General features: G+C 44.2%; 1 protein-coding gene across 4 annotated transcripts in view; it reads left to right on the forward strand.

The window, feature by feature from the left end:
• The window catches only part of SKAP2 (src kinase associated phosphoprotein 2), a 222496-nt gene that overhangs the window by 181962 nt on the left and 24202 nt on the right, over positions 1-16332 (forward strand). For all 4 annotated transcript variants that reach the window (XM_069088674.1, XM_069088673.1, XM_069088675.1 and 1 more), the window contains one exon: positions 16074-16148. In XM_069088674.1, the coding sequence (XP_068944775.1) occupies positions 16074-16148 (75 nt within the window). The remainder of the gene's footprint in view (positions 1-16073; positions 16149-16332) is intronic.

Here is a 16332-nt window from a genome sequence, read left to right on the forward strand (position 1 = left end):
AGATTTAAAAAAAACCCCATTCAATAAAGTATCCATAGAGCCCATGCTGCTGTTGAGCTGGGGCTTTGTTTATTTGGTTGGTTAGTCTTATTGTGATGTGGAATTGTCCCCAAATTCTCAGCTCTTCTAATGGCATAGCACGAGCATCTATCAGAGCAGAAAGAGTTTGCAGAAGCTGGAAGAAACCTCAGTGGCCATCTGGTCTGGCCCATCCCCCCAGATAGTGGCCCCTTTGAGTCCCTCCCAGTGAGCAGTTACCTGGCTTCTGCTGCAAGGCCATGAGAGGAGAAGGAAGCCAGGAAGCTCCCCTTACTTTGGGCCACCTCTTGACTGTCAGGAAGGTTTTCCTGCCCCCAGATCTAACTTCACCTGTTCTGTTATGGGCCGAGAACAGGCTGTACATTTGTCAACTGAAAGGGGCCCAAGCTAGCTAAGGTCATAGAGGCCCTTGGAATCAGACTGGCTCGAGTACACCACTTATAAGGGGTGTGACACCTCCCCCCGCCTTGGTAAAGGGTGGACACACTCCCACAATGTCACAAATTCTTTAGGGTGCAGCTGATTGTGTCCCATAAGAATATATAAAAATACTGTGGACACCATAGAAACGTGTAATGCAGTTATTCCCAGATATCTCAGAGCACTTGATATAATACCAAGACATGGCGCCTGACTGAGCTGAGCAGTATTCCGTATCTTTAAAATAGCAAGTTACCAGCGGATGAAGGGAGAAGCGTTCATTAAGGAGTGCTTACTCTGTCAAGATCACTGGGGGCGCAAATCGAGAAGAGTTGCCGGCGTCCAAGTTCCACTGGGAAGAGGGCACATGGGGAGCTTTTCACTGCAAGTCAGATGGAAAGGCCCCTTGGTCCTTAGGGGGCAACAGTAAAGCAGATGGTGAGACCCCTTCTGTAGTGTCACCTCCATTGAAAACCATACCGCCTTCTTACGCTGATCTGTTTGACAAGGCCTAAGACTCTGGTGGCAAGAACTTTCCTTCTGGGTCTTCAGCAGCTAGGGCTGCGGCTAGAAGCAGAGCCAGGGGCTGGCATCAAGGGGCATTGCCATCCCTACTACTCTGGGGCTCAGGGCTCTGGGCCGTCCCCCTCGGGCTGAAGCGAGCAGTGGGGGTGATTTGATTTGCCCAGCACATACCGCTTCCTCTTTGTCCCCCAGCATCCCCTGCTGCTTCAGCGTGGCTGATTCTCCTGCCTCTGGGTGGCTCTTGGCTGGTTGCCCTTCACAGGGGGAGGGGGGGGCAGAGTCCCTCCTGTGAATGAAGGCTGCGGGGCTAGGCTGGAAGCAGCACATTTTACCCGTATCTCCAGGATCAGTATGCTGAGGCGGAAAGCTTTTGTGAAAGAATTTATTTAATAGAGTGCTAAGTTATGTTTAATAGAGTGTTAGGTTTATATTCCAAAGTAATACAACTAGTCAAGTCAGCGAGATGTGCAGTAAATTCAAGGGCAGAGTAAACCAAACCCTCCTTGTTTGGCCACAGCCTTCGTCTCTCTTAAGCAAATGCATCCATATGCCAGCATTCACTCTGAGGATGCAGATAGAAGAAGCAGACAGTCCCTGCCCTTGAGGGGCTTCCGACACAGCACTGGCAGCTGTAGAGAAAAATTTGAGTGTCTTCTGCATGCGCTTCTGCCCGCTTGGCTCACATGCCATCCCATGATGAAGATGATGATGATGATGACCATTTATACACCACCTGCTGTGTGCCAGACACTGTGATAAGTGTTTACAAATACTGTCTCATCCAGGCCTCACAACAGCCTTACTAGGGAAGTGCAATTATCCCCTTTCACAGATGAGGAAACTGATGCAGAGGTTAAGTGACTTGGCCAGAGTCACACATCTAGTAAGCGTCTGAGGCTGGATTCGAACCTGGGATCTTCCTGACTCCAGGCCTGGAGCTCTCTCCATGGTGCACCTCACTCCAATCTGGCATTGGAGGATTACTGTCTTGGAGCACCTCTCGGGCTGTTGGGTTGCCTCAAGCATTCACTACAGGAAGGCCTTTCTTCTCAGCATGAAATGCCTTAAATCATAGAGAGAACATGGCATGGAGCCTGTCACCATAAAGAGGATGGCATTCTCCCAGAGGAGCAGTACACAGATTGGGAACATCCCTTACCAGGGCCTCAGGACCAAGTAATCCTTAGGTTACTGTGCAGATTGTTTGCCCAAGGAGCCCAGTTAAGTGTCAGGTATAGGCAAGCCCCTAAAAGTCACAGCTCTGCTCTGGCATAAATCTGACCCGCCCGTAACAAGCACAAACTTCAGTTCACAACGACTGGGCTTCTCTTAGGATTTAGAGGGACTTTCTGAGGATGAGTCAGCTGCTCTCAGTCTCCTCCACACATCGTTCATAGCTGTTGAAGCTCATTCATTCCTTTTTCTCCAAAAATTTCCCAGTAGCAGAAAGAGACAGTGAAAGTCATTGCATCAGCACTTGGACCGTCCCTCACAGAAATGACCTGCTGTCCCCCTGTTTCACTCCCAGGATGCCCAGGCTCTCACGTGCTAGCAATCCTGAGTGAGTGTGTGGAGGGGAGGAAGCGCGAGGAGGGAGTCTGCAGGGAGCTGGGAGCACGGGAATGGGGTGTTAGGCAGCTGCAGCACAGGCTGTGGGGGCCATCATGCTTTGTAGCATGGTGTCTGTTACTGATTATGCCACTTCTACTGGTACAGTGGGCCCAGCTAGGTGGTCAGGTGCACAGAGGGCTGGTGGCCCTGCAGCCTCAGACACTCACTAGCTGTGTGACCCTGGGCAAGTCACTTCACTGCTGCCTGCCTTGGTTTCCTCCTCTGTAGATTGGGAATAACAACAGCACCCGTCTTGTTGTAAGAATCAGATGAGATAATAATTCTAAGCTGCTTAGCATGCCGCCTGACACACAGTAAGTCCTGTGCAGACGCTAACCCTCTGTCCCATGCCTGTGCTGGGGTAAGTGCTAGTATGGGAACTGTGTTTGTATTCCTAGGAACAGTTCATTCATTCGTTATTTCAGGAGTATTTAAAGATTTATTCTGGCTTTTCTCATTCTGTTATGGTCAGTGTCACTGTAGAAACTCATTAGTTATTGGGGAGACATTTGTATTTGGGACAGAAAAGGGAAGCAACATTTGACAGTGCCACAGTGCTGTTTGATTTACATTGAAGTGGTTCAGAGGAAGGGGACGCACCTTGGGGGCTTGAACAGATGATCCGAGAGATAGGAGTTTCGGGCAAATGTCGGCCCTTTGCCCTGTTCCCAGTTTTGAGGGGCTTGATGAGAAGCCGTAAGTCATGGAGGTGGCAGTGCCAAGGTAAGGCTTGGTGCACTCCGCGGTTCAGTCTGCTGGCTAACCCAAGCCTGCTTGGCTTCCTCCTCGCCTTTGCCCCTGCTGACCACCTTCTCCTCCTGTGATTTCAGTGACCTCTGCAGTCCCCCCCCCAGGCTCTGTGGGGGGCCTTTCCCTTTCCCTTCAGTCCCTCTCATGCTCATCTCATCCTACACAGATGGTTCCCAGATCCATAGGCCAGCCCTAATTTCTCTCCTGCATCACAGCCTGTATGCCACTGACCGCTAGACCTCTTTGGATGCTCCATCAGCCTCTTGGCGCAGCACCTCCGCATGGAGCCGTCCTGCCTCTCCCGACACTTGCCCCCCGCTCCAGTTCCGTCTCCTCGTGTCCTGATGTAGTAGTTGTGTTGGGCCCTTTCCTCTCACCCCATTTCCAGTCAGTTGCTAAGCCTTGTCAGTCTTCCCTCTGTGCCTCTTGTGTTTGTCCCCTTCAAACCTCCCTGTTACTCCTGGCTACTTGTCGTAGCCCCAGTTGGGCCGCTTCTTTCTGCTTTCTTCTTTCACTAACCCACTTGTCAGCCAGCTTGTCAGTCATCCAGTCAGTGAATAAGCATTTATTTGGCGCCCACCATGCTGAGAAACAAAGACAGCAGTGGCAGGATCTCTGTCGAGGAGACAGCGTCTGTCTGTCTGTGCAGGTGCACACGTAGGTGAAGACTTGGGCACGGCGTGAGGAATGATGGCATGTGGGGCTGACCAAATCATTCCATTTTGCCTTTGGAATACGATTCAGAGTCTTCAGCCCAGCATCTGCTGCAGTTGGACTTCTCGCTGCCTTTTCACATTCATTCACCCCGTTCTGCTTTGTTCCAGCCAGACTTGGCTGTTAGCTGCTCCCCACGCTCACCATCCCACCTCCTACTCCCATGAATGACCACAGGCCCTCCATCTCCTCCCCTCCCATTTTCTCTCCCCTCATCACCGTCTCTTCTCCTCATCTTCTCTCAGGGCTCAGCTTGGATTCCCTTCTCCTCGAGTTGTGAATGCCTTCCCCTTCCTCATATTGCCCAACACCTACAAAGCACCATAGCACATAAGACTTAGGGAAAAGTTAGCGGTTGCCTAGTCCAGTCTTTCTGAAAGCATGGTCTGCCCACCTTTAGGAGGCCTTGAGCCTTTCGGGGTTCATGAGGTCAGAATGCTCTCCTAATGGCACCAGGATGCTATTTGTCTAATATTCCTCCTTTTCCCAATATCGTATCTGTGTGAGACTGGATTTTCTTTGTAGATTTTGACTAGAACATTTTGAAGAACAATTTGAAGGCAGAAACAGAAAAGGGAATCTAGCTGTCTTCAGTTAGGCCAAACACCAAAGAGATTTGCGAAAACAAAAGCAATGCCACTCTTTTCACTAGAATGTTTTGTTTTGTAAAATATATTTTTATAAAATGCTATTTTTGTTAAGATGTTATAGAGTTGTTATTATTAAATTAATGAATATTTTTATATTTCATCAGTCTTAGTTTCTAACATGGTAAATATTGATAGATACAGTGTATGTGAGCAAAAGCTTTTTGGGGTCCTCAAACATTTTTAAGAGTGTGAAGGGACACCAAAAAGTTTGAGAACCACTGGTCTAGACCCATCCCTTCATTTTCTACATGAGTAGGCTGAGGCTTAAAGAAGGTTAAGGATAGGGGCGGCTAGGTGGCGTAGTGAGCAAAGTGCTGGCCCTGGAGTCAAGAGGACCAGAGTTCAGTTCTGTTCCAGCCTCAGACACTTAATATCCACACTGAAAATCTAGCCGTGTGACCTTGGGCAAGTTATTTAACCCCAATTGCCCTCCAAAAAGCAAAAAAAAAAAAAAAAGGTTAAGGATTTACCCATGGTCCTACAGATGGCTGGTGGTTGGTGGCAGGGCAGGAGTCTAGGGCGTGGGTCCTCCACTTCATATCAAGGCTCCTTGACTTCATTGACAAAATCATATGGCCTTAAAGTTTGGACCTTGGTTTTTTTTTTCTCTGTTTTCTGTTATTATGTTGACACTTTAATTGATTATTTTTCATTTAATGATTTATGTATAAATTGTGAACCTCAGAATCATGGCAGTTCTTAAAAAAACATTTTATACTTTGATTTGAAAAGTTATTACAACATTTTAATATTAAAACCATAAGTAAGAGGATCTAAGTTAAAAATCGGGATCATGTGATTAAGGAACTTTTGTAGATTATTTTTTCTCACATTCCCTTTCTCCATAAATTTTATTTTTGGTAGCTTAAATTAATTAATAAATGTAGCAATGGTGTCTCTTCTGAATAGTTGAAAATACCTCATAGACTCACTTTAAATTTTCTGTTACAGGTTTTCTTCAGGTTGCAATTATTCTTCCTCCTTTGTGAAAATAAAACCAAGAACCAGGGCAGTTTCAGAATTATTCGAGGTCATAATAATTAGCTAATTCATCCGTTTACTTTACTTGCAGAGTGTTGTTTCTTCCCATAGACTTTTACTTCTAGAAAAATCTGACCAAAGAATAAACAGAATCTTCCGGGTCTAGGAGAGCCATATTTGAAAAACATTTCTCAAAGGAAAAACTGCGAATAGCGAGGACTTGATCCATAAAGTTCTACGTTTGGGCCTGTTTAGTTTTTGTAGGGTAGGTGTGCAGAAGTCTGAATCATCATCTGTACATTTCAGCTCAGAACGGTCATGTTGGTTCTGTGTTTATGACTTCCTGTAACTTTTTAAATCTCCTAGAATTCACCAAAGTCATTTTCTAAAGGTGTTTTACCAGGGATAGAAATAGCATTACAAGGAGGTTTTCCCACCTTTTTTTCTTCCACCTCCTGGAGGGAAAAAATGGTTTAATCTTTTTTTTTTTTTTATTGCCTTTTGGAGGGCAATTGGGGTTAAGTAACTTGCCCAAGGTTACACGACTAGTTTTTTTTTGTGTGGGTGTTAAGTGTCTGAGGCCGGAACTGAACCCAGGTCCTCCCGACTCTGGGGCTGGCACGTTACTCACTGCCCCACCTAGCCACCCTGGTTTAATCATTTTAAAGAAATGACAAAATCAATCCTAGGACTTGGTCCAAGCATCTTGAGTCTTCTCTTGTGCCAACAAAATGTCTTTTGCTTTTTAAAGCTATGTCAGCTAAAAGTTTCATTTGCTTATCACTGTCCTTTTTAGTTATTTAATTTATCCCAAAAATAACATTTGTAAAATAGAAATAGCCATTTTGTAAAAACTGCATCGCTGGGCAGATTTATGCTTCTTATTAGGGTAATAATCCATCTGTTACTGAGCTGGATCAATTTGTAAATTAAATTGATAAATTGGGGAGGGGTAAAAGGACTTGATTTTTCTCCCAAGTAAGCATTTCCTTAGTATTTGGAGTTTCCCACATTTGAGCAAACTCCACGCGTCTTAAGGAAGACCTCTGTGGCAGACAGGATATCAGACAGCCCTTTGATTGCCCAGGAAGGAGGGGTGATAGATAGATTTTTGCCTTCAGTTAAGGATTGGTGCTGGCTGTTGGCTGCAACATTTCTCATCATTACCTAAAGAGTGCAGCTATGGAGATTTCAGATATTTTTTAAATGATCATGCAAGTACTTTTGTAGGTGACAGGGCTCCACAGAAGCCTCTAACCTTGCAGGAAATTTCAAAAACTCAAAAAATAGTATGCAAGCAAACATGCAACTATGCTTGAATAATCTTTTAAAATTAGTTCACTGCAGTATTTTTTTTTATCTTGACTGATCAAAACATCTCCTGATGATTCTTCTAACAATATGTGATTGGAATAATAACTTCCCATGCTGAAGAGCCTCGCACCGCAGCGGAGAGGCTTGTAAATACAAGCTGCCTGTGTGCAAAAAGCTTCCAGATTTGCAATAGGATTGCTATGGAAACCACCTAATGAAAACCTTCTCGCCATCTGTGTGCGTTGATGGATTTTGCTGCATAGCTGAGCTGTTTTTGTTTACTGTTATTAAAATGTTGAATAGAATAGATTAACCCACAAACAGTGACTATATGAGGTATTAATTAATATTGGATAATGGTAACATGGCAAATAAAATATTGATGAACCACTGTATATACATGGCGAGGCCTGAGGGTGCCTGTTAGCCAGATTTGGGGGAGCAGTCTGGAACCGTTCCTTTCTGAAGACTGGCAGTTTTAGTGCATGAACATAGTGGACATCTCCTCATATTTATGCAGTCTTAACTTTGCTTCCCTGATACCCAAATTCATACATAAATGATATCAAAGAGAAGACCCCAAGCCCACAAATCCAGGGCTGACGTTTGTCGTCTTTGTTTTTGGAGAGTAATTCCCTTCACAGCCTGGCGTGAAGTGATCTGTTTGGACATTGCTGAGGACCATTTACCAGGACAAGCCTGGTAAAGGTTTTTCCTGAAATCCCTGTTAGTTTTGTGGGGGTTAGGGGTATGAAGAGACCTTCAGCAATAGTCTCCATTAAATACATGTTAAACGACTCTCATAGAACTCCAAGTGCCGTAGAAAGAATCCTGGTATTTACGTGAACATTTTAATAAAATGTGTTTCCTTGAGAACAAAGAATCGCAGCCATGGGGGGAGGGGGTGTTCACACATGCTATATGCTCTTAATAAATGTGAAATTATAAAGAGAAGGACACAGTTACTTTATCTAAATCCCTTTAAATCATGTGAGTCACAGACTCATGAAAAAGAATAAAGCTCGGTCACTTTGTCGCCGCTGTTATATCTTCTTCCTCTGGCTGATTCTTGGACGTAGACTATCTGAATTTTGTAGTGTCTCCTCAAGTGTGAGAAACAGACCTGTGGTTAGCTATTTGCTTACATGATAACTTCTGAACCACAAAGCAATGGACCACTTCTCCGCTGTGAAATTTATGATCAAAATACACAAGAGAAGTTAGACAGGAAGAAGAGAATAGCGGGGAGAACAAAAGCTTTCTTTTCTCCTTTTTAGAAAAAAAAAGGGAAAACACTTCCATCCACCCACTTGTGGCGCCTGATCCCTGAGGTTAATGCTGCTGATGGTGGTGGTGGTGGTGAACATCAATGTAATGCCATAGGTGCTTTCCAAACATGCTCTCACTGTATGATTAGAGAAGCCCTGCGAGGATGAGGGTGCTCTGTGGGATGCCAGGGAGCCCCTGTTCTAGCTTCTGTTTGATGTGCTTCCAAATCCTCATTTTTGTTGTTGGTACTGTGAGTCTGTTTGCTCATCAGCCAATTGAGAACCTTACTGAGAGCCGGGACCCAGAGCTTCGCGTGAGTCTTGACTTCAGTCTGTTCCTTCACTGTTCTCACCTTCTCAGTTGGGTTATTATTGTACACGTTAACAAACGGCACTTAGCACAATACCTGGTAAATAGTAGGAACTTCATAAATGTTTATTGAGTGATGGATTCAATAGCACCATTAAGATCAACATTCTACTAAATTTAACAATAAAGAAATCTCTTTTCTACCTCCAGGCTAGTCTATATTTGATGCAGAGTAAAGGATGAGTTCTGAAGGAGGAAGTTGCAGACCTTCTATGTTATGATGAATTTAATTTGTCCCTACTTAGGCTGTGAACCTGAAAGATGTGCTCTAATTTTAAAAAAAGTTAATTGGGCTCGTTATATCTTCTTTGTGTGGCACAGGCAACTTAAGGATTAGAACTTTTCATTTCTCAAAGTTCATATTAGTCTAATAAATAGTACTTTAATAAGAGTTTAATCATCAGTAACTAGGGATCACATATTGAATATAAGCAACTAAATTTTTCCAAGTCTTAAGGTTATAGAATAATTATTTTGTCCTTTAATTGAAACTTAACTTTTTTTTAAAAGTCTATCTATGTAAATTAATTATTAATATACCTTTAAACATGAATGAAAAGGTATTGATTAAGTGCTTACTATGTGTTCAACAGTATAATCGGTTCTGGGAAAACAAATACAATGGAAAAGATAGTCCCTGCCCCTACAAAGTATAGATTCTAATTACAGAAGACAACTCACATAGTCTTCCTAAGTCTCCCTACATGGTGTGGCTAGAAAAGGGCCACTTTGGGCCTGAAAATTACAGGGATAGTGAGTTGGGGTTGTAAGATTGTAGGCTGACACAGCCCATCCAAGTACAGTGGCAGACTTTATTTGATCCTGGTTCCAGAACTGGAAGAGAGAATGGGTTCAGGGGAGGGTATTGTATACAGAAGAGTAGGAAGTGTGGCAAAGCATGTTTGGTGGATGCAATTTTCCTGGAAGAGTGGGCCAAGACAGTTAGTCACTAGTTCAAAACTGGAAGAAAAGGTAAAAAGCTCCAAGGCAGCATCTGTGGGGTGGGCAGCAAGCACCATATGTGTCCTTTGGTTTCATTAAGCATTCCTGGAAATAGTGAGAGAACCTTCATGAAATGTCTTAGCTTTTGAAAATAACAAATGTGGAAATTGCATAGATTTTGCCATTATAGTTATGCTTCTAGTTTAAATATGACAATGACACTCCTGCCCTGCTCTAGTAATCAATCAAATCAAACATGTTAATGGCACACAAAAGTCACCATAGTCACGACTGTCTGAGGCCTGTCAAGCCTGCTGACTGGGGGAGTGCTCGGCATGGTCAGGAAATGGACAGATGAGAAGTCACGTAGTGTGTACAGCCTTCCTTAGTTGTAGCAGGAAAGTGATGAAAAGGAGTGCAGAGTGGGCACAAAATCAGTACCGTGTATAGACCATCCAAATACAGACTCTTGTGGACTCAGATTCAGTCTTTATCCAGCAAGGTGGAACAGTTGGCAGGGGTGCAGGTGCAAATATGAGGAAGACTGGAGCTCCAGTGTGGCCTCTCAACAGCCATGTAACCCTGGGCATCCACCCCCTGCCATGTCAGCTGACATTTCTTTACATACAAAATGGGGGTGATGATACCCTGCCCTCCAGGCTCATTGTGAGGTCCAATAAGGTGATATTTGCAAACCTTAAAGTAGAATATGAATGTTAGCTATTGGGTATTTATTCTGTAAAGGAACCCAGAAGACATAAAGAAGGTGCAGATAAATAGAATGGAATTTTGAAAGTTTTCCTGGGAGAGACAAGAGTTCATAGAATTGGTTTCATTGTGTAGCCAAAGGTAACAAGTGATGCTTTATGGTATGCTTGTCTGGTCATCTTGTCTGGCAGTACTTGTAATTAGCAAGACAATTATAGAATTTAATTATAGAAGATAAAATGGAGAAATTCCATAAAGAACTTGACATGATCCTCTTTATTACATCAACATGCCTGGATAAACTTAGTGGGTTTCAGTGTAAAAATGGGAATGGGAAAAATGGGGGAAAGGTAGATACACACATATACATACATATACATGGGGGAAGTGGGTGTGGGGGGGTGTACATGCATACATACATCCATGCTCAATTATACGGTTTGGGATTGAAAAATGGAAGAGACCGAAGGCTCATAGGCTCATAGAAGTCTTTCAGCATCCATCACAAATACTTTTTATTAGGAGAGCAGGAGGTGCTGGGCACTAGAAAGTGTCACAGAAATTATAATTGGTTCCCTCTCCAGATGAGAAACAGTTGGTCATTGGCATTGCACTGTTTCAGAACTGGCTCTGTAGGTACTAGCACATTTGAGAATGGATAAAGACGGGCCACTGCGTGGAGCCACCACATCTCTAACCCAACCTGGTTAAACAAGCAGCCAGGGCCAAAGGAAAGATATCAGCTCGAGCACCAATTCATGGAACCATTTCACTGTTAGAATCAGCCCAGAAAAATCCTGAAACAACAATTATTGAAATTCCTTTGCTGAATAAGAAATGAGGAGCAGACAGACTTCATATTTACCTGGAGAGGCTTATACGAACTGATGCTGAGTGAGGACAGTAGAGCCAGGAGGAATTTGTACACAATTACAGACACAGCATATGTGTGATGACCAACTTTGATAGACTGGACTCTTCTCAGCAATCCAGAGACATAAGTCAAACCCAAGACTCATGATGAAGAGGGATGTTTACATCCAGAGAAAGAACTGCGATTGAACCCAGATTGAAGCAAACTACCTGCAATTTTCGTTCTCTTGTTTGGTTTTGTTTCCTCTTTCCCATTCTTCATTCCATCTGTTACAATCCTTCTTTATAACCTGACTAATGCCTAATGTGAAAGTATTTGCAGGTACTATACTTGATTGTATGCCTCCATGGAGGGGAGGGGAGAGGAGAGAAAATTTGAAACTCAAGGAATTGTGGTAATGAATCTTGTAAACTAAAAGTACAAATTAATAAAGACCAAAAAAAAAAAAAAGAAATTCCTTTGTTGAGTGGATAAAGAGAGCCCAGATCAGTATAAGTTTAGGGTATGAGCTCACTTGCAAAATAGTAATGGAGGAGAAAGATGGGAGATTGTGGACACTTTTGCCCTCAGAGAACTGTAAAAAGCAGTTGAGAAGAAAATGAGCTGTTTGAGGGCTCATTGTGAAATCCAGCTAAGTCCAGTAATTCTAGGAGCATTTTTGGGTCAAAGTAGGAGGATCACAAAGAGATGTGCCATAGAACAGACTTTGAAGCATTTTTTGTGGTTGTTTTTATTGATGGTAGCCAAATCAGTATGTCCTACGTGAAGGCACGGCAGCAGAACTTGAACTGATGAAGTCAGAACAGAGTAGCTGGCCCTGAGCACGCAGACAGCAGATGTGCCGGGGAAACATAGTTTGCAAGACACTGAGCAATCCATTTCAGAGCTAGTACAGTAGATGGATCATGGGCAACCAAACTGTGTGCTGGCGCTTTCTCCTCTCTGTAAATCTGGGAGTGGTCTCTGCATGTAGACACTGAGTGTATCCTTGCTGAAAGCTTCTGAATAATGAAGGCTTGGGAACAGACAGGATTTTGCAGATGATCTTGTAAAGAAGCTTCCATCTTGAAGGTAAATTGTGTCTAATTTTTCCCCAATTTTTTATAAAGCATTTGACTCTATAGAGCAAAAATGTCACCATGAAGTTTCTTCTTGAGAAAGCATGGTGCCTACTGTTAGCTGAAATTGCAGGAGACAAAGTGGCCTGGTATGATGGAGAGAGCACCAGGGAGACTTCTGCCAACTGTGTGATGTAACCACTCAGTGCTCTGGGAAGTGCTCAGAGCTCCCAAGATTCAGTGAAGGACCAACTTTCATTGGTTGGGTTTTTTCCCTCTATATATGAGATATCAGGTGCAGTCTCTTACCTGGTATCTAGTTCCATCCAGTCTATCAATGAATCAGCAAACTTATTAAGGACCTACTGTGCGCCAAGTACAAGACAGCCCTCACTTCAGTGATAATTTTGGTCAGTCATCTATTAAGCACTGATATCAAAAAGGTAAAAATAAAGAGGTGGAAATATATTCACTTAAGTACTTTTTTTGGTCACCATCATAGGAGAACTCTATCACAGAATCCAAACAAAACATAGATTCCCTATGGATGCCAAGGTTTCCCCAATATGCTATTCGTAGCACTAATTAAATCAAGAAAGATCCTATTGAGTTTCTTCAGTGAAACCCATAGTGCTCCATCCCCAAGATGGCAGGTCCAAGAATCTACACTGGAGATGTACATGTATAGCCCAGATTATGACAGACAGCTAGACAAAGGCCTCCCAAGTCTGCACACCCATGAGAAACACCAATCCCACTGCTCTCTGTGAAGTGTCGCAGATGAACAGTGAGCCGTACCCATGAAGAAGAGGACTTTGGGGCTGGATGGCATTTAATCGAGTGTAGAATGTTTCTGCAAAAGTCCATCCCTTCAACTCCAGGATTCTCCCAGTGATGTACCAGGGTCTAGGGAGAGCTAGAAGTGCTAGTGATCCATAAGGCAGAGAAAGGCACAGAGTAGGCATGAAGGGGCCAGCAATGATTTGAAAACCTGAAGTGGCTTAAAAGGCATCACCGGGGTTATGTGCACCTGGAAAATGAAGGAGATTTTTCTTACAGTGAGAATGAGAGGCTCCAGATGTGCAGCTTGGTGTTGAGCTGGGACCCTTCAGACATGAAAGGAACCAGAGATACTTTGGGCGTGTTGGGGGAATCCCTTGTAGAATATTCCTGCATTTAGCATTTAAAGATGTGGAGGGACTGCAATTTGCCCTGTGATAGAACCATCCAGGTCACTAGCACCCACCATTCCTGAAACTAAGGCCTGAAACCTCCCCCTCGCCCTTCACAACCAACCAGTTTCCAAGCTCTCCCAATTCTGTCGCTGATGTCTTGTGTCCATCCCATTCTTTTGATGACCCCTGCAACCACTCTGTTTCCTAGGCCCTTGCACCCTTCTCTGTCTTTTGTTTCTTCCTGAACTGATCTGTTCTATGTGCTCCCTCCATCTAAATCTTGTTAAAATACAATTCTGATCATGGCACTCTCAACAAAAGCAAAAAACCTTTCATGGCTCCCCATTATCTACTGAATAAGTACAAACTCCTTCACCAAGCATTGAAGGTCCTTTGGGATCTTCCCCCAGCCTGCTTGTCTGGCCTTGTCTTTCCTGTTCTTCATGTGAGCTACCCAAACTGGACTTCTCCCTTTCCTTCAGTATTTTCTTCAGTCTGTAGCCTTGTTCATGCCCTTCCTTACATTTGGGATTACCTCTGTTTAGTTTCTACCTTTTGAATCCTGTCCATCTTTACAGCCCAGTTTAGCTGCCACCTCTTCCATGAAGCCTTCCCTAATCTCCTCAGTCCTCTGAATACTAATAATAGCTAATATTTACAGTGTCTTAAGGTTTACACAGCACTTTACATATATTTTCTCATTTAGTCCTTGCAATAACCCTATGAAGTAAGCACTCCGGTGGTTCTGTCTGCATCTTATCGAGGCTTGGATGAAATGCCTTGCCCAGGGTCATACCTATTGGTCACTGTCAGAGGTGGGATTAGAACTTGAGTTCCAGGCCTCTCTTCCACTCTTCTTAGCTCTATTATGGAACCTGTGCATTGTGCCTTGTATTATTTTATTACAAAGTTCTTTTCCTCCCTACAGTTAGGGCCTCTCTTCTCACTGGGGTATCCCTTGCAGCCTTTCACCTTAACTTTAGGCGAATAGGTGCTCACTAAACAGTAAACTGCGGAATCGATCAGCAGTGAATGCTGGGGAACTGGGCACGTATCCGGTGGGCACGCTTTTATTTTGGGACAGGCCTCCTTCTCAGCTTCACCCAGCGCCAGCTCGCTGGCACTCATGCTTGGGAAGTGCTTGCATTTCAGAACTCTGAGAAGTGTTCTCGGGCTCCCACAGCTTTCCCTTTCACGCTCACCGTAGAAGTTGCCCCCAAATGCAAATGGGCCCTTAAACCGCAGAAAAGTTAAAATGTAATGAGCATAATGTTTCCTTGAGGTAACAGTGCTATAGAATCAGGTGTTCTGTTCATTCTCTGTTTAAGACGGTGCCTGTTTGATCCCATTATAGTCATTGCCACTTAATAACTGGAGAAAGGAAAGTCGGGGAGAGTGAGGAAGGGAACAGAGGAAGGTATTAAGTCACATGGTTATCTTAACCAGCTGGATTCAGACATTCTAATTGGAGGTGGCATAAATATAATGAGCTTTCGGTAATTGACTCATTAAGTGCTGATTTTTTTCTCGATATAAAATAGTCACAATGGCTTATTATAATCATTTGGGTTAATATCTACACCTATTTGCAAATCAGGGCTTCATAAAGGTATGGCCTACCAACGACCCCGCCGTCGTCGCCTTAAGAGCATCTCTTGCCCATAAGTCCCAGAGCCTGGCCGTCTTTTCCCTTATTGTTGACCTGGGTGACCTCCTTTGATTGTACTTTTAAAAAGTAGCCAGTGACGGGCTTCACATTTTTGCACAATCAGCTCTCTTAATTGGGATGGGGGGGTACAGAGTGGAAAGTGCCTGCTTTGTAGAGTGATCCTGGGTCTCTTTGTGGCCACGTGTGTCTAGTGTGTTTGTCACTGGAGGGGGAGTGAGTATAAGGCAAAGATGGCGGGACTCGGGGTCTGGAGGCCTGAGTAAGAATCCACACTCTGGTGCTGTGTGACCCTGGGTTAGTCATATAAGCACCCCAAGGCTCAGTGTCTCTGTCTTTAAAGTGGGGGTGATAATAATGCATGAACTACCTCTGTCCGAGCCCTATGTAAATGAGCATTATTATTTGTGAAACATCTTAATCAGCACGTTGTCAGGCCACAGTCATGTGCAAGGTTTTTCTTTAAGACTGCCAAATTGGGGCGGCTAGGAGGCGCAGTGAATAGAGCCCTGGCCCTGGAGTCAGCAGGACCTGAGTTCAAATCTGGCTTCAGACACTTAACATGCACTAGCTGTGTGACCTTGGGCAAGTCACAACCCCAATTGCCTTGTCTTCCCCCCCACAAAAAGCCAAAAAAAAAAAAAAAAGACTGCCAAATGGAATTCTTTCTGCCATAACAAAATATGTATAAAGCAACCAAGTAAGCCCCTCAAAGACCCATCATGGGGCCTTGCGCATGGGAGATAATGAATACATGTCTGTTGTGTTTAAATCAGAGTCAATGGCCTGACGTTCATGTGTTATAGAAGAAAGGACCACGTCTCTACTGTAGAGGTAGTGGGCGCTCATGCTGGACTTTGCATTACTGGAAAGCATGGGAATGCTCAAAAGTGGGGTCCCCTGCAAGTGCTGCTGACTGAGTTTGTACCATCTGGGCTGCTGGGTGGGGGCTGTGCTGCCTGTCCCTGAGGAAGACTTCAGTGTTCCTTTCCCTTTGTGTGTTTGCAGAAGATGAAGATGACGGCTCTTACAAGAAGACGGAGACCCCCCAGCAGATGAATCAGGAGGTCACTCACACTCCAGGTAATTCACTGGGCAGCTGCCTCTCTCACTAAGGATACTTTGGTTTGGTGTCCCTCCTTCAGGTTCTGCCTCTCCCTGCCAGGAAGGAGAAAAGGACGTATAACCCCCCTCCCCAGTCTTCTCCTCTGGCCTGGGCGTCCTGGGGCAGCAGCGGGCTGCTCAGCCCCTTGTAGGGAATGGGTTT

Source organism: Petaurus breviceps, unplaced genomic scaffold, assembly GCF_028583685.1.
Source record: "Petaurus breviceps papuanus isolate PSGF00001 unplaced genomic scaffold, PetGlider_PUasm1.0 185, whole genome shotgun sequence".
NCBI classification, from domain to species: Eukaryota; Metazoa; Chordata; class Mammalia; order Diprotodontia; family Petauridae; genus Petaurus; species Petaurus breviceps.